The sequence below is a fragment of the Phoxinus phoxinus genome, assembly GCF_949152265.1.
Source record: "Phoxinus phoxinus genome assembly, chromosome: 12".
Lineage (NCBI taxonomy): Eukaryota > Metazoa > Chordata > Actinopteri > Cypriniformes > Leuciscidae > Phoxinus > Phoxinus phoxinus.
This window is the reverse complement of record NC_136887.1, coordinates 26,311,085-26,336,777: the sequence shown is the minus strand read 5'-3', so window position 1 is coordinate 26,336,777 and position 25,693 is coordinate 26,311,085. Positions and strand designations below refer to the sequence as shown.

Here is a 25,693-nt window from a genome sequence, read left to right as displayed (position 1 = left end):
GGAAGACAGAACACAAGGAGCGCAAGACTGAAAAGGGGCAGGGCTACATAAGGTCTATATATTTTGTGGAATTTTTCATGTACCACTACCTATAAAAAGCTCTCACAAAACATTATTTCAAATAAAAGCTGTTCTTTTGAACTTTCTATACATTTTTTTTTTTAAAGTATCATATTTTCCACAAAATTATTAAGCAGAACTGTTTTCAACACTAATAAGAACACCAAATCAACATATTAGTATTATTTCTAAAGGATCATGTAAAACTGGAATGTGGAATAGCTGCTGAAAATACTAGCCACAAACTTTTGAACAGTAGTATTAAACCCCCAAAATCTCCAGAAAACCTAAGAAAATGCGGGTGAGACAAAGAAGGCCAATTGAATTGCAAGTGTGAGTGACAGAAGAATCGAAAGAACCAGTTGGGTGTTTTATATTGATGGCACCAGTGAGACTGCCTCCTCTCAGGCCTGCAGTCTTTCTCTAAGCCCACTGCTCTGCCTGAATGAGGCTCTTGTAATTACCTCAGAAATGCTACTTGTCCGTCAGCCCTGCTGGTGCCTGCTGAAGAGCTGTCAATCAAGCTCTCAAGAGCCCAGCAGGATAATGACAGCAAGCACAGCAATTTGGTTGTAAGAGAGGCTTTTTGCATGTCTCAAAGCAGCTAATCCAACTAAGTTTCTGAAATATTTTCCACCACCCCTGTTAATTTTTGCTCATGTTGAAAGAATGCAAGACCACAAACCAGCATGACAAATGTTTAAGTTAACCCAAACTTACAGTATTTGTCTGACAATGTAAGGTAGATCATGTGCCATGGTGTGGTTACATCTGGAAAAAAAAAACTTGGAATATGGAATACAACAAACCCTTCTAGAGGTCCGTTCCAAAACCTAGTGAGTTGAGTGGAGTCTACTGCCTACATAGACGGCTCCCAAGAAACTGATTTGAACGGTCTGAACACTATTCATAAGCAGCAACTCTGCACACCACCCAGATACACTACTGTTCAAAAGTTTGTGGTCTAAGATTTTTAATGGTTAAAAAAAAAAAAAAAAAAAAAGCTACAGTAAAAAACAGTACTATTTTGAGATAAATACAGTCTTCAGTGTCACATGATCCTTTATTAATCATTCTGAATAGGCTGATTTGGTGCTTAAAGGGGTCCTATTATGCTTTTACACTTACTCAACTTTAGTTAGTCTGTAATGTTGCTGTTTGAGCATAAAAAAAAAGATCTGCAAGGTTACAAAGCTCAAAGGGAGATATCTTATTTAACAGAATCCCCCTTTCAAGAACTACAACGAACGGCTCGTATCGAGTAGAGCCGATTTTTGTACAGATCTTATGAAGTCACAATGGTACTCATTTAAATATCTCGGCCCAAGGAATACGCAAAAAAGGGGATGAGGGCTGGTTGAGCTGCATTACAGAAGACAGTGCTGTCGCTATATCATAGAGACGCTGTTTCCCCCCTAACGTTTCCAAAACTCATTTGTTGACCTTCCTAAGGCGGATAAACTGTGGTTCGTTTATTTTAAACATTGTTCCTAAACATTCTAACTCCAATGTTTATCCGTGAGCTGCACATTTTATGGAGAACAGTTATCTGTTGCCTGTTGCTTTTGTAAGCTCTCACTTTTTGTAAATAATAATAATGTGTTTTTTTAACAATCAAGCATGAAAACATTCTAGTACACCCCAAAAACAAAATCAAGACTTCATAAAAGGGCTTAATAGGACCCCTTTAAGAAATTTCTGGTTACATTTTGAAATCGATTTTGTGCCAGAAATGCAGCTATGATGCCTTGAAATGACGTATTGGTTTGTTTTGAATTCAGCAGGTAGACAACCCTTGATAAAATTACTATAGCATTTAGGACTTCAACACTGGATGGTTCAAAGAAATCGAAGATGCACACATAAGGCTAAAATGGCCACTAACATCCTTATTTCACTTAAGGTTAAAATCTGGAAAAATTAGATGAAGAAAAGTCTTCACGGTCTAAAATGTAAACCTATTAGGCCGACAAATGTATCCCTTTAACCGAGCCTTGGGAAGCAAGTGTCTTGAATGTCAGGACCTTACAAAACAGAGGTGTTTTTGGTGTGAGGCAAGGAAACAGTAAAGCTTTGGCCTATTATATTCGAAAAGCCCCTTATGGAGAGGGGGAGTGCATTTTCTGCTCATAACAAAAGATGGGTAGAGGAGGAGATACATTCACCTCCAGGAGCTGGGGTGCGCTGGGTACTTTTCAGTTCTCTTGGAGATTCAAAAGCAGGACTTAAAGAGAAAAGGACAAAAAGGAAAAGTGGCTAGAAGTATTCGGAGGGTGTGTTCGGGTAAGGCCATTTACTGGACGTAGTTGTTCCTGTGCCACTTCTTATGCAAATGAAGAAAAAAAGAGAAGGAAAGAGATGCTTGTTTCTTGATTGATGAGCAAGTGTGAAATGCGATCACAGTCAAAAATGTTTGTGTTCAAGGGGAACTTTCATTGTGGAACAAAATACACCAACCCCACGGCAAAACCAAAAAGAAAAAGTACATGAAAGCCACCCTGCACGAATTGTACCAAAAATGTTTAAAATATCATATTCATTGAGCGATAATTGCTTACAGCTACAGGGCTCCGAGATTCCCACGGATTTAATCCACTGAATTTTAAAATAATAAGGAAAAAAGCATCATGACTTGACTACATTTATGAACAAAGACCACAGCAGCTTCCCACATCTAAACAGCACAGATGCGTGTAAACAGGAAAAAGCATGTATCATTCAGTGAGGGCAGAAGAAAACAATGGTCATCTGAAGTCCTGATTCATCTCCTCATTCTTGTTCTCACAATCTACACACAGCACTGGATGCCAACAGAGAGAAATCTAAGGGGCTTTTTCGGAGATTTACCACAGCACATAAAACAAAATCAAGATGAAGGGAAAAGGGTCCATGGGTCAAGTGGCACACAAGAGCAAAAGGGCCGAGGGGGGAAAAGATGGATTTTTGAAGTGCTCATGTTTCTGCTGGGGTTGTAGCTCATGAATACTGGTGTTGGTCTGTTTCAAATCTTAGTGAGTTGCCTACAGAGGGAAAAATTATATGCAAGAATGATAAAATGCATGGATAAAGCATCAACTGCACAGCTAATGTGAATGCTTTACTCTTTACTTGGTAGCATTAGAGATTAAAAGGCGTCTTGTATTTGTCCAGAAGTGAAGAGAGAAAAATGAATTTGGTCAAGTTAATTCAAGCCCAAATCATATTGTAATTATGATTTTCAAACTCATAAGCCAACACAACCTAGGAAAATGCAACACGTGTTTACATCTGGTCACATACTTTATATTTTGCCTGCTAGCATGACCAAAGGTCCATTTAATGCATTTCAGAGACCTTTGGCATTAAATAAAGAGACTTAAATGGTCTAATGTTGCTTCCAGACCGTGAGTCTACTATTAACTCTTCTTTCAGCTCGAGGAAACCTAAAGCTTGTCCTCAAGGTGTAATGTCTCCTAAACCAAGTGTGTTATAGATCAAAACAGCCAAACGCCCCTCATGATAAAGCTGGTGCTGATAGCAGCCCTTTAACTTGTCAGGTCAGGTCTCTGAACCGGCTATCAGCACCAGGCCTGGAAACTGTCAAATACCATCACAGATGGATGGCCTGTGGGTTTCACATCGACAGACCCCGCATTCCTACAGCAGGACGGAGACTCTCCACTACCGACATGCATGCAATGCCAGTTAATTTCATCAAAGAGTGGTCATTCAATCTCCTTGAAATAGGCATTAATGGTTAATGCAACAACAGGCATGGTGCTTAGTCATCCATGTTGTATGTTGCATGAGTTTGAAACAACATGAAGTAGACCGTTTTCATTTTTAGGTGAAAATCAACTTCATTTCATATTGCGTGCACAGACTTTCTTACCTCAATAATGTACAGCACAATGTTCTTGTAAAAGCAATACAGGATGCACTTGGCAACGCGGTTGTAATTCCAAGCACCGTGGACCAGCAGAAGATTCTTCAAGTACTTGAACTGTGAGAGAGAAGGGAGGACAGAGATAAGTTCATTAAGGCCTATCGTTTACACAAGTTCTGCAGTTCCCCAGCCAACACAAAGCGCTTTTGGATTCGAAAATAGAGAGACAATCTTATCCATGCTGGGCAACAGGAAGCCTGGAGTTCAGGGACAAGACTAACACTCTCTCACCCATATTCCAGCAACAATATGTCTTGTAAGACTTGAAAAGCAGAGGAAGAGAGACAAGCTTTTGCAGCTTTATAAAGAAAATAAAGTGATTTGTGGGTTACTACACTAAGACAAATATATATATATTTTTTAAAATCTGCCTTGTATTATAAAAAGTTTATCAGGTTGACCAGCTGGTCAATGAAAATTATTATGAATCTCCTCGTCATGAAATCTAAGAAACAAAATTTACATTAAAATGGTACGTAATCTAATCAGAATGGAACCCAACACCCAAACTGTAGATACAAACTGCTTAAATCATCTGGATTCTGTCAGATTTACTGAATATAAAGTGCTGTTTGTGTTGCTGTCACTGTGTTTAACTTTCACCAAGCCAGAAAGATGTATTTTTTCAAACAGTCAATGAGTAGTTCACTCCAGTTTATAATGTTGCTTCATAAATGCTTATATTACAAAAGATTGTTGATAAATATATTTACAGAGCATTTCTGCTGAGTTTAGCACGCTACATGCCAAAAACAGGCTCAGAGTCGGCACCAAAACGCCACTTTTGCATCACAGCACAATTCTGCTAAGGTGGAGAGAGCGAATACTGCGTGATTTTACATGCAAAACAATACGCTGAAAATTCATAAAATCATCAAAATCTAAACAGAGATGTGCTTTGCTCACTAAATAAGCCCCCTTAATGCTGATACAGATCAAAGCAAAAAGCAAAATCAGGATATTGGGGATAAATCTATACAAATTGTTTTCAGTTTATGAAATTGAACCAATAAAAGAACACAACTGAGATGTTATCAGTAGCAAAGTGTAACGGATGTAAGCTTGTGCATGTTAAACACACTCACTATAACCTATTGTGGACATAAATGCGAAACGCAAACAGCTGAACTTGTACAGGTGCTCAAGATTAGTGGCTTACTGGACCCTCCATGACAGTGTAAACAAGTAATGTGCTGTGTGTCAACATGATCAAAGGCGCAATCGATGATCTAGGGACGCCATGTTTTATTTCCTCAGAGCACCCTGAATGTGACAATGCTATAAACATCATTCCTGTAAAACAAACAGCTGGGTCACTCATACGAAGGCAGGAACCGCAGGGTGGAATGTAAGGGGTATGGAGGGCCTTTGAGGGGCACAGGGGTTGTTTGACCTCTGGATGTGAGGAGAGCGAGTTGATGACAGACAGACTACAGCGGAGTCTTAAATTCTGCTGATCTTTAGAGGGCCTGATGTGGGGTTGAAGCACAGAATAAAGAACTGCAGTGTTCCTGCAAACTGATTTATCCATCACATAAACAATATAAATCACATCTTCAAAGCACACCCCAAACAAAACTATAGACCCGGGGTTCAACACAAATTACTGTAATACAGCAGTGATGGTGCAACTCCAGTAGTCTGTAAAAGAGCTCTGTTCTGAGATTACATACATACATATATATACATACATCCTGGAAATAACCTCACAACAATTATTTTTCTATCAAGAGGTGCATTAATTTTTGGTCAAGATCTTGTATTGACAATGCAAAGTCAAGCACTCTGTAAAGTCTACTCCAGCACATCACAAAGAGATTCAATGAATGTCTGGACTCAGAGGTGCCAATTCATGTGTGAAAATGATTCTTCATGCTCCCTCCCAACCATTCTTTCACAATTTGAGCTTGATGAATCTTGACATTGTCATCCTGGAATATGGCCATGATGTGTATTTTTTACAAGCTACTTACACCATCAATTAGGATTAAAAAGAACTGTTGCCAAACATATAACATGCTAGAAACATAATAATCACTGCAATAATGATCCAATCATAGATTCTTAAGCATTTGCCTATTTAAATCCAAACAGCGACTTTTTTTTTGGCTGGGCAGCGTGCGTGTCTGTATATATGCATATATATATATATATACACACCGGTATACATGCCCTGTATATATAAATCTCTCTCTCTCTCTCTCTCTAGGTCGTCCTCAGACGAGCCTTCCATCTATATATAAATAGATGTATATATAAATAGTAGATATTAAATAGTAGACAATAATGCACATTTAAGATCTTCATCTAGTTTAACAATTGATGAAAAGCAACATTGTGAAAAGCCTTACAGTGCAAAACAACACTGGATTAAGATGATGCATGCATAATAGCTGACAGTAGTGTACATAAAAGTTTGACGTCTGATCCAGCACATCACATACGAGCCATTTAGCTGGAAGGCAGTTCAGATGACTTTCTATGAACCTACCCGCATTCCCCACCACCTCCACCCGCCTCTACCTACAATATGGCGAGGGCACTTAAGAAAAGACAAGATGCTTTCTTGAGTAATCCGATGCATGAGGCCAGTGAACGGAAGGCTCGGGGCAGTATAGAAAAACAAGTGTGAGGAGGGATGTTTCCACGAACTGCACAAAACAATGTGAAACAAGGGAAAGAGATAGAGAGCGATGTTGACAGCGATCCGCGACACTTGAGCTCCTCTTTTGCTAAACGCACAATAAAGATTATGCTGTATCAAAATCTGTGAATTACAAAACATCTTTTAATTAAGTTTACATAAGGAGGACAGGTCTCGTTTCGCCATCAGCAGGGGTTTGAGTAAGAGAACACCCCAGCTATGTAAACTGACCTGACCGACCTGTTTTGGTATCTCATACTGCAGAATCTATGAGCCACAGGTTTTAACCTTTCAACCTAGATTCATAATCTAGAGCCAGATTCATTTTCTGGGAGTCGCATAGTAGTGACATGAGACAGAAGTGTTAGTTTACATAGGGAACAGATACTTGCTTCAGTTTTAGTAGAATTTATATTTAAATTTAATTCAATTTAAATTTCAAAGTTTTTCTTTTTCTTTCTCCCTGCAGCCATGTGTAATTTGATAGTTTCTCACCTGTGCAATAGAGTAGTCTGATGAGTTGGCAGCCTGTAGTCCTTCATTTCCAGAGATGCCAACACCCACATGGGCGGTCTGGATCATGCCCACATCATTGGCTCCATCGCCAATGGCCAGCGTGATCACTTTCACCTGTTTCTTCACCATCTCAACCACCTCAGACTTCTGCAGAGGCGAAACCCTGCAAAAAATTTAATTAAATAAAGAAATAAAAATTGCGTAATCTTTGCTCTGATGTTAAAACATATGTTTTAACATTTCTCTACGGCTGAAATTGACATTTTATATCTTTTCACAAGGAAAAAGATTAGGGGTTTACAGCATAATTGCGTATTTGCAATGGTGACTTTACAGAGGGATCTGAAGCAATTTTTCTTGTTGCCAATTATTAGTGCTGACAACCATTTGATTTCTTAGCCGTGTGTTGTGTGACCTCAACAGCTGTCGTCACATCTCAACTGCATATGATGAATTTGTGTCTTCAAAAAGAGAGGTTTAAAGAGTTAAGAGGACTGCAAACTCTCACACTGAAATTCACTGCTCAAATAGTGAATAAGCACCTAAAATTTTTGCTTTTGGTTACCATTTAGAAACTTTCCCAGCATTGTCTTTCGAAAGAAAAATGCTACCTTTTTTAGTCTTTAAAAAGAAAGAAAATCGTTTTCTTTTTTAATATACATATTTGAAAATGTAATTTATTCCAGTGATACCAAAGCCAAATTTTTTTGCATCATTATTCTAGTCTTCAGTGTCACATGATCCTTCAAAAATCATTCTAATATGCAGACTATCTGCTCAAGAAACATTTCTTATTATTATCGGCATTAAAAACAGTTGTGCTGCTTGACTTTTTGTGGAAACCATGATACATTTTACGAATGTTTAGGATTCCTTGATTAATAGAAAGTTTAAAAGAACAACATTTATTTGAAATAGAAACGCTTTGTAAAAGTAAAGTCTTTACTTATACTTTCAATAATTTGAATGGACTTAAAATAATTGTAGTGTGCGTCCTATTAATTCATTTGTGATATCATTTTTAAAGATCACTCTGATTCAAACGGATTCACAAAATAGTAATTTGATCATTTTTAGGGGGGACTAAATTAAAGGAACAAGTGACTCACCAATTGAACATTTCTAGACTGCAAGCTAGTTTTACACAAGTTCTGCACATATTTCCAGCTGTTTAAATATTTTAGAGAAACCAGAAAACTTGAAAAATGTCTATTTACTATAGAAAGTTCCAAGACTTATTCATTTTCCAAGCCTGGAAAACACAAGTTGGATATTTCCAGGTTTTCCTGAGTGTGAGAAAAATGACTAGTATTTAGAAACTGATGAATCCACACCTTAAAGATGCCCAAACCGAGGTAATCTGCGATTCAGAAGATGGCCGACCTGAGCCCAGAATCCATGACCTTTAAAAAACATATACAAATCCTAGCAGCGCATTACAGTACTGCATCACCAGTGTCAGCAAATTAAATTAAGGTCTCGCTTTTGGCTAGAAAAGCTCCTCAGGGGTTTTACCCTGGCTTAACGTTCACAGGTCATCCTATAAGCAATGAACGTAGAGTGATGTAAGACTCTCCAGTGAACCGGAGATTGCTGCCGATATAGCAGACCTCTAGAGTCAGTTTAACGTTTATTCATCTACAGGCAGAAATCTGTTCTCCTCTGGACACCGTGTGGCTGTCCGAGTGTGTGTGTGTAGTGAGCAAAAGCAGAGCAGATAGATTACATCACGCATTGCATAATGGCTGTGACACCTGTGGTGTGCGTTGTTTCTGGAAATTGACACTGATTTTTGGCAGATCCTTGTCACGCTCAATTGGTTCCTCATATGTTTCTTTCTCTGTGTAGCGTTTTTTTGGGAATGGTTCATTCTAGTCTGCTAACACACAGTTTACCTTTGTAGTCAGAATGTCTGTCAGATATTCACAATCCACTATTATAAAAAATAACACTCATTAGTAAATTGCTGCTTTGAGAGCTAGTATAATTATGTTTATTGGGAAGGTTGTGACCTAAAGGGAAGGTAATTTGTTCCTTAAACAGCGCAGCGGCAATTCCCTGTAATTGTCTGCCAGTCACTTGATGTTTTTGTAAGTGTAGAAAAATGGCCAGTGATGCCGTCAGTTCCCTGGAGGGCAAAGGGGTTATTAACCTACAAAGATTTTTACACCCACCTGTGAAATAGTAAAAATGTAAGCAGAGCATGACAGTATAACTTCCTGTGCATTTTGGTTCAACAATGGAAACATTTAAAACAGCATCTGATTACAGAGACATTTTGTAATAATTGGACTCTTAATTATAAAACTACATACACACACATACATATACATATACATATATATATACACATATATATATATATATATATATATATATATATATATATATATATATATATATATGTATATGTATATGTATATATATATATATATATATATATATATATATATATATATATATATATATATATATATATATATAATAATTTTGGACCCACTTGGCCCCCATTTTGAAAACCCTTGGCTCAATGGATCTTTAATATTTGTTGTAATACTCTGTTAGCGTTTGTTACTGTTAGTAAGTTATTGCTTCTGATTTTCAACTAATTCTCCAAGTACAGTTACATACCTGCAGCATATCACTGCCTTGCAGGAAAGAGCCAAATCCAGGAAATACTGGCGTGCCCCGAAAGTGAGGGCGTACTTCAGCGTCTTCCCATCTATGATGAGAGCGAAGTCGTTTTCCTTGTGCAGAGCATCTCCCAGAATGCCGCAGTGATGGCTAAGGGTCTCCCTGGTACCCTGCACACAAACATGAACAGAATAACGTATAATATTGATAAACATTTCATGTGAAATGACACAATTACAATTGTATAACTGACTAAATCAGCCGGAATGTAAATATTTCTCTGAAACCCGTGCAACTCAAAAGAATGAATTCATTATGATAGGGATTTGTAATGCAATAAATCATAAAACTGTTCAGAGATGTCTGATGAGAAACCACACATGAACACTGGGATAATTTCCCCCTTTTCTTTTTCGACGCCAAGATAATCAATCCCAATAATAACATGGGATTTTGCAAGCAGAGTACCAGACACTTTTGCACATGGGGTTTACGTCTGTTTATTGTCAATGCACAGGGCATCAAAGTGAGAACGCACATACGGCACGCTTCATTACGGAGAGAGTAAAGCCAAAGCTGGGTGTGATGGTTCGTTTGTTAGAACAAGGCCTTTCAATGGCCATGACCAGGAAACACAACAGCATGGGAATTTACCCTGAGCACTAGCAAAGCTGCAGACCTCCCTTTTCTCGCGCTCTCGTTTTCTTAAAGCAATCGAGGAGCGCATTCGTCTGGGTTTAGGGGTTATTTTAAAGGAATGTTCTGTCCCAGCTGCATGGGCTCAAATCGGGAGCCAGGAATATTTCTGCGTGTTGATTAAACCTGGAAGATCTTAATGAACACTGACTGGGCCAAAGAAAAATTGGATCTTTGACTTGACCTGACTGTTGTTTTATACAAAGTTAATGGCGAACTTTCAGCAAAAAAAAAAAAAAAAAAAAAAAAAAACCTAGTAAGAAGCTGTTATTGTAAGGAATCGGGACGTGTGGGAGGACACTTCTTTGTTTGGATTAGGAATGCTGCTGTACTTCATATAAATTTCCCATAAAATCACACATCTGCTGCCTCATGTGCTGGAACGATAGGGCACTCATAAAATGATCCAAATTCTGGGAGTAGAGGGAACACCTCACACCGTATCACACAACTGGACACAACTACTAAAAAAAATAGGTTTCCCCTATATTACCTATCAGCAGGTCTGACACCACGTCTACACCGGACGCGACAAAGCGACTTTTGCAAATGCATTTGTTCTTTGTGCTTAAAGTACATCAGAAATAGAACGGGACATCAGTTTACTGACGGGTTTTTGTTGCGTTGCATCTAGTGTAGACAGAATCACTTATTATAATGGGTTCTACTTGCTTCTGTTGCGTTGCGCCACTCGCTTCTGGTGTAGACACGGTGTATGAGTGAATGTGAATCATTACAACAGAAATTTTGTCTTTCCTCAGGGAGGCTGGTCCTCACAGCTTTAAATCCCTGAGCATTGTGGGTAAACAAACTTGTGCATGTCTCTATCTGCAGCTCCTGTTCAACAGCTTTCTAACATGTTTCTGGCTTCTGGCATGTTTCAGTGAAGACCATGACACAAACAAGCCCTTCCGTATCCGAGAGATAAAATAACTAATAAAAGCAGGTTTATGCAGAGCAGACAGGAGTGAAGGCTGAACAATTCAAAAGTATTTAAAATGTCTCACAAATAGCCAAGGATGTCAGAGTATTTCTCTTTTAGTCTCATAGTGGAGAAAAAGTCTGAAGAGAATCGAAACAAGTGAGTTAAAGTTATTTAAACTGTTGATATTTGTTGAAACCTAGCTATCTAAATAACATCACATTTAAATGTTAAAAATGTTACAGTATAGTATGTCAATATATATTAATGTAAAATTATATAATATAATTAATCAGATTTAATATCTTTTAAAACATATAGAGCTTTGTAATAGTAATAATAATAAACAATATTATAAAAACTGCAATGGTGAAAGGAGATATACTGCAGCTTTTAAATAAATACTAAATAAACAACTGTTTTTGACAAAGATCTAAACCGTAAATCAAGCAGGAACTAAATACCAAAGTTAAATACCCACTATTGGATGATACATGATAAATGACAAAATAAAGCAAAACAAGACAAAACAACACACACAAAAACAACACAAGAAACAGGAAACAAAAAAAAAACAAGGACTGTGAGAGAATGTGTCCTGCCCTTTCCAGGGTCCGGTTGGGTTTTAAGCACATGCAGGGAGATCCCATTAAAGTTGTCTAACAGTACTATGTTCAATGCTGATGATCACCTGAATGTGTGTGTGCATGTGTGTTGAGAAGGGCAGATGCCTAAGGGTAGTGAGATTACACCTCGGGGACCAATCAACATTCCCCTGGCATAACAAGACTCTGAAACCCAAGCTCAAAGGAAATATTTAGAGAGAGAAGCCAAGGGTTTAGAGAGGGAGAAGCCTCAGGTTTCAGAGAACGAGAGAGAAGTGCAGCTGTAAGAGCTTCTCTAATATGTGGCCTCCATTCCGTAGGTGTCCTCGTGTGTGTATATATAAGTAAGTCTGCAAAAGTATAAGATCAGATGATAAGATAGCTTATGAAGACTAATGAGAGGACAATGTCTCCATTTCCTCACAAGTCGTCATTTCCCAGTCTCCACTTAGGAAGCTCGGCTTAAACAGGCCTCTGTGTTATGGTTGTGCGAGCATACCAAATCGTGATGACTCAAGAGTGTTTGCTTTGCAAGTGGGCAGAAGGCATCAGAGGAATATACAGTGCATCAGCGCTTCCACACACTGCCAAGATCCAGCAGATAACAGCTGATGTAGGCACTTTGAAAAGCCTTTTACCGAGATGCCTGAACTCAAGCACGTGATATCGGACATTATAAACAAGGAGCGGAAGTACATATAGGCCGAGTTATATGTGTCATGCAAGTAATGACAGATAGAAGACTGCAAGTGCATACATACACTCACATATGTATATAAATATGCCTAAATAGACATTCACTTGCGCACTACTGCCTGACAAAAATCAACTGTCCAGCTACGAAAGAAAGAGAGAATATGGTTGTAAAATTATGTCGATTTTATGTTAATTTTGGTTGCAGAAAATTCAGATTTTTTATTCTTTAAGCAACATATATTGGAAAAGACTAACAGATTCAGGAATGTAAATGAGAGAAACAGCTCATCAGGGTTATGACTTTGCTACAGAAGCCCTAAGAGGTCATGCATGGTTTTTGTGTGTGTGTGTGTGTGTGTGTGTGTGTGTGTATTGTCCTCTCATGACTTAGAGATTAAAAAAAAACTAAAAAACTAAGTTGAGATCACAATAAAATAACTGAGCAAATTAAAATAAGGAAATTTGTTGAGATAAACTTTGAAATTTGAGATTAACTTTTTTTAATGAGATCACAAGAAATGTAATTGAGATCTTGAGAAAACAACTTCTATTGTTCTTCTAAGAATGAATGGAAATCAAATAGTGATAATGACAAAAATAATTTCGCAAACACAAATTCAGTGTGGGCCCGTCGACTAGCGACCAACAGTAATCGCCTTCAGCAACCTGTAAAGGGGCTGAAATTAAATTATGACTTTACTGGTTCATGAAAACTCACTAATATTATAAATGGACATCAAAAGAGGACAAATGAAAACCTACAAAGGCAAGAAAATGGTTCTTTTAAATGAAATTAAAAGACACGCTCTGTGCTTTGCAGTATCTCTATTTTTACCCCCATTTCTTTCCTCCTTTGTACTCTTCCACAATCTCTCCATTCTCTCAGCTTATCTGCAAACTATAGCTCCCTTTCATCTGTGAGCAGCAGAAAGTACTGCGGTCTGCCGCATATTTAATGTGATTATTGAGTTACTGTTCTTTGACCTATCCCAAAGTGCCTTGCATTTTCCTCCACTGAGATAATGAACCCCACTCAGACGTCCGGTGAAGAACTCAACCCCTCTCTCCGGGCCGGATGAGTGGGTTCCTTCATCCATCTTGTTTTCCTTAATAAAGTTGAATCTGTTAAACGCAAAAAAACAAGAGAAGGACCGAGGGGAAGGGAGGTGGACTGTTTTCTCCTGCAATGTGAGAGCACAGCGAATCCCACCACTGCCGGACCTCTGAGCGCTCAGAGAATTCCTCCTTGTTTTCTTTTCGTGTGTTGTATAAGTGTGTGCATATGCATGGGAGACCAGGCGCTGACATTTCAAATGGCGGCTGTCTGCTTTATGGAGAACGCCTCTTATTTCTCTCCCCTTTTTCTTTCGCTCCATCTATCACGATAAACGGCTGTTTGACAGACTGAGAGACGTCCGTCATCGCCTAAACCCCACCCCCCCGCAGCGGGACTGGCCCCACCCGATCAGGGGTTACGTTGCATGTGCGCAAGCTGCGTGAAATGGTTTCTAGAGCCCTTAACTTCCATATACAACAGACAAGGCCCTCCCTGCAGGGGCCAGCTGATCTATAGGGTGAAGGTGTGCACGTTTCAAATGGTTTCCTTCTTTTAAAGCGGATGGATTTTTGGTTTCATAGTCAACAGAATAGATTCTCCCATCAGGGAGTAATTGGCCTGTACTGCATGCATATGTGTGTGTGTGTGTTTATATGAAAGAGGGTCCCGAACCTCTGTTCTAAGTACACGGCCCCTTCCCGTCTTTTAAACGGCTCCATGCGGTGCAACCACATCCCTCTCTTTCCTATAAGCTCCATCTGAACAACACATACAGCGGGGTCCCAAAGTAATAATGAAATAATGGAAACAAGCAGAGAAGGTCTCCAAAACGTGTAGCACTTCATTCACTATTGAGGCGGGAGGTTCTTTAGCTACTGTATGCAGTTTTGCAGACAGTTCGAGGATCCACTGGCGTTACGAGGTTTAGTCACAAGCTCTAATATAAAGCTATTTAGTATAAAGTTCTATTCAAGCTCTGGAATAAATGATACGCAACAACAAAAAAAAACAAATCTTCAGAACCCATTACTCCAGAGTTCAAGGTCACATAATTCTTCAGAAATCATTCTAATGTGCTGATTTGGGGAGTTGTGCTGTTTAATATTTTTATGGAAACTGTGATACTATTTTCCAGGATTCTTTACTGTCACTTTTGATTAATTTAATCCATCCTTGATGATCAAAAGTATTAGTTTCTCAAAAGAAAATTACTGACCAAACTTTAGAACAGTAGTCTAATATAAAACAAACTATAATATTTTTAATAAATTAAGTTGCATTTTTCAATCAAAATTATACAAATGCAAAAAAAGCCGCATTTTCAGTAGTGCTCCAGACTTTTGGGCCCCAATGTATCTATTTATTCCTTTTTTTTTTCAGAGAACAAGCGAGAGAGAGCAAAAGACAGAAACCGGAGGGGAATGCTGTGGATGAAAACTCAAACAAAATCTATTCTGGAAGAGAGTTGCACTGGGAATTGTCACATGCTTTGATGTGTGGCCCTGAAGTGATCCGTCAGCTGCCGTGTCTTTTCATCTCTTCTCAGAGCTTGCGTTATAAATGGTGACATGTTACTGGTTTTTCAAATAAACATACACCTCTGACTCAATACTCACATCCAGGGTGTCCTCGTTTATCACCAGCATGCCCATGTTCTTCGTGAGTAGTTTGCAGGAGTGTCCTACAAGACAAAAAAAAGTACACACATTACTTAAACCTCTCACTAAGCCTGAAAACATATGGTATGTTTGTGGGGAAAAAACACCTCGCTTGGCATTCGAACAAATGACGAATGGTTCGCCGCAACATAGTATTTTAGCAATACATCAACATTACAAAGATATGCGATGTGTAACCACAGCAACAGATGACAGAAATGACTAATTGAGGAGTGAAAAGCACATATTGTGATTAAAGTTTACAGCAGACCTGAGTTTAAGACTCCCACATTGCATTGGTTTTAACATGCCTGTTCGCTGTTCGTATGAGATCACAACTGGAAAGCTGACAGCGGGCCGATAAAAAAGCACAGCATCCCATCATCCATCAGGATGTGTCTAAACAACATAAAGGGTGGTACACGTCCACTTGTGGTTTAATAGGTTACGACACCTCAGTATTTGGGGAGCGATGTCCACCGGGAACAGTTTATGTGTGTGTGCTTTTAGATGGCAAGAATTACAGGAACACAAGTGTTAAATAAGTGTTACTGTAAAAGACAAGAATAGTCTAGAAGCAGTAGTTAAAGTAAATTGCATATAAATTTAAGTAATTATGTAAATAAAGTAAATAAAGTAATTATGTATCGGATTGACCTAATGTCTTCTGCCTACCAAGGCTACTCACTGACATGCAGCAATAATAACTTGACCTTGGAAGCATCGAGAAGATAAATAAGAAAATAAATTCATAAAGGTTGCTGCTGTCATAAACTTTATACCATGACATTATATACGGTAAGTAAAATTCTCTAAATTTTTTATTTTATGTACCGGTAAGTGTTTTCTAAATATTTTTTTTTAAGTCAAAATCAAAAAAAAAATTGGTTGGCCCATGTCCCATTCGTCCACTCATAAGTGACATCTATAGACATCTATGGGTGTTGACGTTTTTGTGGGCAGAGCCAACCTGGTGGCAGAAAATGACAGTTCAGTTTTTTTTATAGAATAAAAAAGGTCATTTTGATTTTACAGTATATCTCACAATTCTGAGAAGAATCTGTCTTCTGAAGAAGTCTTTTTTCTCTTTAGAACTGTGAGTTTATATCTCACAACTGACTTTTTTCCCCAGAATTGTGATATGAACTCACTTGCGATAATAAAAATTCAGAATCAAGTTAAAAATGTTGTGTGTTCAATTGTTATCTATGTAAAATGTTTTTTCTATGTAAAATCTATATTTCATGGTGTAACTGGAGGACTAATACATTATGTCTCTTATGAACTGCATTATGTGAATACTATGTAGATTTGTTTACATAAGATGTATGCTTTAGTAGTAGACTTATCATCACAGGTTTCAACAGTCCAGTCTGTCCGTTTAATGGCTTGCAACCATAAACATCTGCGTTTAGCTTTAAAGGCCGTCTTTGACGACAGTATTCTATAAAAATGAAGACTATCTTTTTTTCATTCAGATTCTAACATCCACATTTTTTTTCTTATTTCCTCTACTTGTGACATCTGCTCCCAAGTGGTCTATGAAACCTGTACATGTCAACTTCACTCATTAAATCCAATAAGAATGTTAGTTAGAATAAGAGATAATAATTTACACCATTAAACGTAAGCATGTAATTTTGTGCCACTAGTAGTGACACCATAGCAAAACAGGCCCCAAGTTGGTGAATAGTTGCCTTGTATCTGACTTTGCACATTTCAACAGAAAGAAAAAAAAAGATGACACACTTCACCCTTAAGGAAATGTGACTGCACCATTACAAAACTGACCAAATTCAACAAGAGTATGAATGAGTATGTATTTGTGTGCCGCTGTCCTGCCCTGTCATTCCTGATGATTTCAAACTAGCATATTCACCAAAATTTCCTGTCTGTGTGGAAAACGGATTTGGTTTCCTGACAGTGACCCAAAACCTTGACATATTTGCGCAGCTTCATTCTGACCGCTGGTGGTCTAATGTCACATCATCCCTCTCCAACGGTTAAACTAAAACACCCTTGGTAGAAACCATAGATTTTACATTGTGACACCTGCATGATGCAGCATAGTTGTGTATAAATCTGGAAAGGAGGCATTGAGGTTACACACAGCGGTTGCATTGGCTCCGTGCTGCTGCAGGGTGGGTTTTCATTCTGTCTGTTGGCAGTGGCTGTGGGTTAGAAGAGGGCATGTTGAGTTGTTTGCGTTGGCCGCATGCTGTTTGTTTGGGCTTTAATCTCTGAGGCTTTACAGTGGCACCCAGTGGCCAGGAGCAACAGCCCAGCAGTAGCAGCACAGTGCGGATAGCTCGCATGTCCTCGCTCCAACTCTCTGCTTAATGGCCTGATACATTAATAAGGCCGTCAGAGGGCTAGTGTGGAGAGAAGAACTGGAGCGGTTTCATGTACTCTGTGCGAGAGGCGGCCAAACAGCCCTAAGTACCCGCTAACCCAAGATTAAACTGCGCTCGACTTCACAGTGCTGGGGTTCACTTCACTTCTGATAGTTTTTCATACGTTTCTGAAGAGCGCAAGTGTGGGAAATGGAGAAACCGTATATTTTTAAACATGCTGTGGTGTTAACATATGGATTCATGTTTTGAAAGTGACAAAAGAGGTTAGGCTATGTTCACACTGCGAGCTTTAGTGCTCAATTTCGATTTATTGCTCAGATTAGATTTTTTTTGTATAGTTGTTCACATTGCCGTTTTAAATGTGGCCAATATCAGATTCCAGTGCGAACAAGATCATGGTCCTGGACTGACCCGCATGCGCAAAAGAACGATAAAGGACGGCATTCAGCACGCTGTTATACGGAAGAAATTAAAGTAACCGATTAAGCGTTTATTTATAGTGTGATCTGCCACCGAAGCCAGCTAATTTATGCACAGGCAATATAAAAAACAAAGACGAGAATACGAAAAAAAAGTTTTTAAATATTTATGATAAGTGCCCTCATGTTTTGCTTGTTTATAGAGCCGTCACAAAGTTAAAATAGCATAAAATACTAAAATAGCATTGTCCTAAAATGTTATAGTAATCCACTGCAGGTTTTTTTATTTTTTATTAAAATCCAGGCCCTTGAGAAATTGAGAAAAGGAAAACAAAAAATGGTAAAGCATTATTAAAATGAATGTGTTGTGTGGGTATATTAAAAGTTTACTATTTTTTTATATAAAATTTTAGTGCAAGATGGCATTGTGAAGCGCATATATTTTCCAGATATTTAAAAAATTTGCTTTAGTACAATGATATAGTATTATATTGTAAGCATTATATTTTTAATATTTAAATATAAAATTTTAATAAATATTTTTCTCATGCTTAATATTTTCTCGCACAGTATGCATTATATAAGAAGTCGTTATATACGAAATTCTAGAAATACTAAGTTTGAACACTGCTGGTCTAGTCCATTTGTCCACATCACCTTTTAATGACATTGGCAAGGGATTTTGGAAACCTGTACTAGCTGGAAGACTCTTGTCATCCTCCAATTTCTCCAAATGATAAATTACAAAAATGCAAAAAATACAAAGTAAACACAGACATGGGCGTCTTTATTTTACAGTGCATGCCGGCCAAGCAGAGGTCCAGTAAAAATCCCTTCCTCTCCGAGCGTGTGCGTTTTCTAGCCGTGGCACAGCTGGCCGGTGGGCACAATGGGCTGATTCAGGATCAGTGTTGGTAGGTGGCCACAGACTGCGCTCTGTTAGGATCTGTTTTTCTGACTGTAGCGTTTAACGTGAGGCCCGTTCAAACGCCACATTGGTAGTCGCGCAGCTGTCGGGCTAATATGAGATGCCACATCACAGGGAAATAGGAGGGGGGGACTGTTGTCTGTTTTGAAAGCTGGTGGTGGTTGTAGGGACAGGCTAGTGCCGGACGGGTCGAGGACACATGCGTTGCGTCAGCTTTCGGATGAGGAAAGAAACCAAACACCTTGTACCTGTGCGACAGCCGGTCAGGAAGGGCTGTGTTTGTTTGAGTGTAAGAGCGAGAGAGGTCTGGGGAAGGATCGTGTATATTTTTGATCATTTTAATTAGGGAGAGAAATACTCACTGGTTAATGTCAAAATATAAGAAAAAAACCTTATGCACCTCATCTGTAAGAGCTAAAGAGAACTAAAATAAGAAAAATGAAGCCCACAGGTTGCGAACGAATAGGTTGCATAGGTCGCTATGATGCTTGAAGCTATCTGTGTACTGTATATCAATACAAACAATCCATTATATGTTTTTCCTCACCTATGTTGATGGCGGTCTCCTGTTTGTCTCCAGTCAGGATCCAGATCTTAATGTCGGCTTTCATGAGGGTCTCGATAGTTTCTGGTACTTTGTCTTGAAGTTTGTCTTCAATGGCTGTGGCCCCCAACAACTGCAGGTTCTGCAGAGAAAAAAATAAAAAAATAATAATATTAATAATATAAATAAACATCAAATGCTGCCGTGATGTGTACAGATCTTCAAGCAGATGGAGCTGGATGAAAAACTTCAAATAATATAAATTCACAAATATGACAGCCTGGAATTAATCACATAATGTTCGTTCCTTTGACCAGAGGATTGAGCCTGCTATTTTTATTCCCCATTTCTGTCATCAGATGGAGTTTGCACTCCTTACCACTGTCCCCTATGGTTTGCTTAGTTTGGGTATAAAAGACATTGAATATTAAGTAATAAGGTATAAACTATTTGACTGCACCGACACTATCGGATGAGAATTATCTTAAGCTGAATTGAGCTGGATGATTACCACTGTTGTCAGCAGAGCTGCTTTATAGCAGAATCTAATTTGTTTCATAATTGAATATTGCAACACAGACACTGTTACTGAACTGATTTGACAACATTGAACTGACTCCAGCTGACACTATTGTCTTTGTATAGCAACTCAAGTCAGATCAGTGCTGATTCAGTTCAGTTCAATAACTGTGTAAAAGTTCATCATTTATAAAATACTGTCTTTGTAGAGCTGCTTTACAGAAGAAGTTTGCATTATGTTATTTTCCCGTTTATTGCTTTGAAATCTGTATTGTATAAAGCCATTTCTAAATAAAGGTGACTTGACACACACTCATTAATTTCACTCAAATACAAAGAACTGATAATAAAGACAGCCTAATAGGTAGATAAAAAAAGGGATAATATACAATCAGCTAGTCATAATTAGAAAACAAACACAGTGATCAGGATCTATCACCCTGGTGTGGTTTATTTTGGGATAATGACCAGCTGATTTTACATTAACTCGCTCATTGAATAAATAAAAAACATGAGCATTAAATATTGATAATTTATATTTCAAACAATGAGTAGAGAGACTGTGAAGTGATACGAAAGACTAAAGTGATACGAAAGTAAATTCCTTATGTTCCATTACACATAAGATTAAACATGGACAAGTGTGTGAAAAGTGCTGGTGTTTTCCTATAGTCAGATGACGATCCTTACATTTAGATGCAAATGTAGGACCAGAGGGGCTTTCGAGAAATTTATCTCATGCTTGGATCACAAAGACTCAGTTATGGGTGTATGAGAGAGAGAGGTGGAGACTGTGGACTGTTAATGTGTTTTTCTCAGGAAGCCCCCAGCCCTTTGACCAGCCATGATCCTATTTGGAGCGGACAGGATTTTGACAGGACCCCGTAGAGGAAAGTCAGCTGCACCAAAGGAGGAAAAAAAAAAAGAAAGAGAGCGCAAACGGCCTCCTGTAAACCTGATCATTAATGTGGTGAGCAGGGGCTCTGACATGATACAACCTTTACTTTATATCATACTCTACTTCTAGTTTAGATTAACCGGGTTCAGAGAATCTGTAAGATTTGGCAGAATTTAAATATAAAATGTGAGTTGAGACTACTATTTTTGGAAGATAAACTCAATTCAAAATATTTAATAAATAATGTTTAAGGCATGTGCAAAACTTTGTAAATAACGGTTTTCACTAAATATTATGCAGCCCAACTGGTTTCAACATTTATAAGAAGAAGAAATGTTTCTTGAACAGCAAATCAGTATCAGAATGATTTCCAAAGGATCATGTGACATTAAAGACTGGAGGAAGGATGCTGAAAATTTAGGTTTGCTATAACAGGATTAAACTACATTTTCAAATTGATATATCCCAATTAAAAACTATTATTTTACATTTTATTGATATTGAAATATAGCTATTGAAATAATATTTCACAACATTGCTGTTTTATTGATTAAATAAATGTAGCCTTGGTGAGCATAAGAGACTTATTTTTGTAAGAACGTTTTTATTATTATTAACTTTGAAATGGCAGTGTATTAAAAACTAATATTTTGAGGCAGCTAATATATGTAAACCAATCATCTAGTTTTCACAATCCTTTTACATTTGATGTGCTCTCAAAGGGAATGTCAAGAATCATTTTATGCAAACTTAATTTAAAAATTATTATTTAAATTGTGCATAAATTATTTATTCTCAGAAAGAAAATCAGATGTTTCAGGGGATTATTTTCCAACTGGAACATAAGGTGCCACCGCTGCCACCTGCTGATGGAAAGATGTAGTTCCATCTGTCAAACGAGAGGCTTTTATGTGAAATGATTGATTAGAATAATTTTCTCCGAAAAGTTGGCAGCGCTGCTTCAGCCAGTGATTGACGATGGTGGTCGGCCATGTTTGACGAGCACTTCCAGAGCCTAACTTTTCACAGGTCCACCACTGTGCTTTCCTCATGGTTTGAGTCTCATTATTTAAACTTCTTCAGATGCCATGTGAGCAGAGAAAATCCAGCCTTCATTGATCAAACTAAAGCTAAGGAACTGTTCTGGGACCTGCCAAACTAACCACCATTTGCCATTTGTGAAATATGGCTGTGTTGACTTTCCCTCACACCGTCATTCTTATGAAGACAAATTGCCTGTGAGGATGAGAAGTTAACATAACGTGTCCTTTGTTGCTGATCTTAATAACTATTTTAAAAGGACTATTGCATGTAGGACGACATCCAGGAACATTATCCTGGGTGCCCGTGAAGGCATTTACACTAGGCTACTCTTCAATGGTTTAGGGTTGGTAATATCTTTTTAAGTTTTTGAAAGAAGTGTCTTATGCTCATTTATTTGATTAAAGATACAGTAAACAGTAATATTGTGAAATATTATTATAATACGAAATAACTATTATATTGTAATATATATTAAAAAAAATATATTTCTGTGATGGAATTTTTTAGCAGTCATTACTGCTGTTGTTACATTTCTTATGTAATGTTTCAATGTGTCAGTTGTGCTGCTTAATATTTTTGTTATTATATATATATATATATATATATATATATATATATATATATATATATATATATATATATGTATGTGTGTTATTAACAGCATTTATTTGACATGGAAATCTTTTGTAACATTATAAATGTCTTTACTGTCACTTTTGATCAATTTAATTGTCCTGGCTGAATAAAAGTATTCATTTTTTATTTTTTTTTTTATATTACTGACCCCAAACTTCTAAAAAATATTGTACATGGTAATTCATGGTACCACAACACATCCAAAAATGATGGTATGATACTATGTCGAAGGTAATACCATGAAACATTTTGGTACTTGTTTGTGTAGAACCATTATATCTGTGTACAATAAAATAAGAAATACGAAATGATGATATATTGCCTTCCCTTGCAGTATCTCTGGCTTAGTATTGCTGCAGCAAGGAGAACATACAGTATAATGCTGACCTTTGTATGGAGACCACTTTATCTGTACCCACTGGAAAAGCTATGCCTCACCTTTTCAATCAGTTCATAGCTCTCCTCCATCTTGAGTGCTCTGTTTTGGAGAGACGTTGAGGCCCGATGATAAACCTCGAGCCACTGCTGGTAGGACGACTCTGAGATGTCGACCACAGCGAAACACAGTGTGCGCAGACCTGCAAAAACACACAAAGATGAATACACGAGCTTCTCTTAGATATGCTAATTCTCAACATCTTCCTGTCCTCAAAAAAATCCCTTTCTTCTAATCTTTCTGAAGAAGAAAGCCACCGTCTGTTTTTAGACTGATGCTAATACAACCGAGTGGATGATCTCCGCGCAACATGAATTATTCATGCAGGGTATTTAAAAGACAAAGCTACTGATTGCTTGAGGTTTCTAGGAGGCTGATACATCTCAGTTGTTCCACCAGGGGGCGGCGTCTTCATGAGAGTGAAGTACTGCAGTACGCAGTAAGCACACACATTTCTTTGAGAGGATCTGGCAACCCCGATCAACACCTACAGTGATTTGACTGGATTGTGGGTGCAGAACAGACTAACATTTGATTACAGATGAACAGAAGAGAGAAAGCAGATACTAGGCAGGTGAGCTTGTCTCTCACCCTCTGTGGCAAACTGTTCCAGGTGTTTCAGGGTGATGTCCTTGTATCTGGAGCTGTCTGCTAATCGCTCATAGATCACGGTGTCCTGGGAGACAAAAATACGGGGCATAATTCATCTACTCTGTGCTGCCTTCACGGATCACATAACATGCAGAGGAAAAGAGAGTGATAACATATGTCGGACTAATTCTACATTCTTTCTTTCTTTCCTTCATGAACACATTTATAGTAACACTTTAATATTTGATCCGGTTTTAATGCATCACACAACAGCTGGGATGTGATGTGGGAGAAAAAACATCTCTTTTCATTATTCTCTATCTGAGATCTGCCAGATTTTATTACATACTCTTAACATTTCTTACACACACATACACAGATCAAGATTATATTAGGGATAAAATTACTGATTGAGAAAAATGTATGGTTGGGTTATTCAAGGTCGATTATTCAAGGTTTGTCTGTAATATAAAATATTTGTTGTTGTTCACACATTTACACCTAATATTAAACCTAAAATGTAAAATAGCTTTTCTTATAATGTTGTGATTTAAATTGCCTTGTAGCTTTTAATTCACAATTTTCATGTCATTTTGTGTGGATTTTTCACAAATAGTTTTCCAAGGAAATATTGAGCAAGATGAGAAATAGCAGGTTTTTAACAGGTTACTGAAGATTACTCGAGTACCAAAATAATAATCTGCGCAAAGGTGCAGTGTTACACACTGCTTTGTGTATCTGTCTGGCTCTTCTCTTCTTCACAAGAGAGAGCACTCTAGAGCGGCCAGGGTTTAGTTGCAAGCGTCTGACGGCTCTCTGTTTCCATAGCAACAGACTATGAGATACTCACAGCCCCTTTGCAATAAAGGCGGATCTTTCCTGATGGAGTGCGCATGATGACTGACATCCTCTTCCTGGTACTGTTGGGTTGGGGGAGGGGGTCAGGGTGAAAACAAAACAAGACCATCATCCATCACCATTACTATCATAATCATTGACACCATCATAATCATAACCACTATGAGTAAATATGGTGCTGAAATACAGCAAAACCATCATGGTGTTTTTGTTTTCTGTCAAGCAGAATGAATGAGTAGAGCTGAACACATGACAATGAAAATGGAAATGATTATTGTGCTGCAATAATTTACCTTGTGAACTCCAAAACGTGCAACAATTCATATTTCTCCTCCACTCCGAGCTGTAAGACAGAAAAGCATCAACATTATGTCTCAAGAGGTCAAGGTTTAGCCCTGTCCCGTTAGCCTCTGCTGGCAGATGTTGTTTTACAGCATCTTTCTCCATTACTGGACAATAAGCATTTTTTTCCAAGCAACATACTGTATAAATCACAAATATTTCACTATATTATAACAGATATTTTAGCATTTTACTTTCATTACATGAATTTTACAAGTTTCATACAAGTTATATATAAAAATAAATAAAATAAATACTATATATGTGTAGGTTGTGATTTTGTTGCATCACACACTATTACAATAAAGTTAGTTGTCACTGAAATCTAGTTGTGTCATGCTTGGTCAGGACAGTGTATTAGCACAGAGTTTGAGATCTCTACCGTTCTCTTAGCTCATTTTGAAAGACTGAACTTCATCTTGACAGCGGGGAGCAGGAAATTAAAACTTTAAATTGCTTTTTTTGGCCTCCTTGACTTATGGAGGTAAGCAAGTATGATGATGGGGTGGATGATGGGAGTTGTCTTGCACTAAAGGGCCAAAATTAGAGAGTGTTACAGACCAGGGAGCACAAGACTTGCGCTCTTCCCCTGGCGCTGGCATCAGATTAACCAATTACAGTTGCAAAGTGTGACTCCTCGCTCCCAGGTCTAAGAAAACAGCAGCGCTTTCTGTCTCGCTAATTAAATTCTCTCTAATCTTCACTCAGCAA

At 38.0% G+C, this 25,693-nt stretch overlaps 1 protein-coding gene across 2 annotated transcripts in view; it reads right to left on the bottom strand.

The window, feature by feature from the left end:
• The window catches only part of atp8a1 (ATPase phospholipid transporting 8A1), a 117,642-nt gene that overhangs the window by 28,857 nt on the left and 63,092 nt on the right, over positions 1–25,693 (bottom strand). For both annotated transcript variants that reach the window (XM_079630671.1, XM_079630672.1), the window contains 9 exons: positions 24,934–24,983; positions 24,633–24,702; positions 23,783–23,867; positions 23,194–23,333; positions 19,662–19,800; positions 15,372–15,436; positions 9,777–9,949; positions 7,125–7,308; positions 3,932–4,042 (listed from right to left, as the gene is read on the bottom strand). In XM_079630671.1, coding sequence (XP_079486797.1) covers positions 3,932–4,042; positions 7,125–7,308; positions 9,777–9,949; positions 15,372–15,436; positions 19,662–19,800; positions 23,194–23,333; positions 23,783–23,867; positions 24,633–24,702; positions 24,934–24,983 — 1,017 coding nt within the window. The remainder of the gene's footprint in view (positions 1–3,931; positions 4,043–7,124; positions 7,309–9,776; positions 9,950–15,371; positions 15,437–19,661; positions 19,801–23,193; positions 23,334–23,782; positions 23,868–24,632; positions 24,703–24,933; positions 24,984–25,693) is intronic.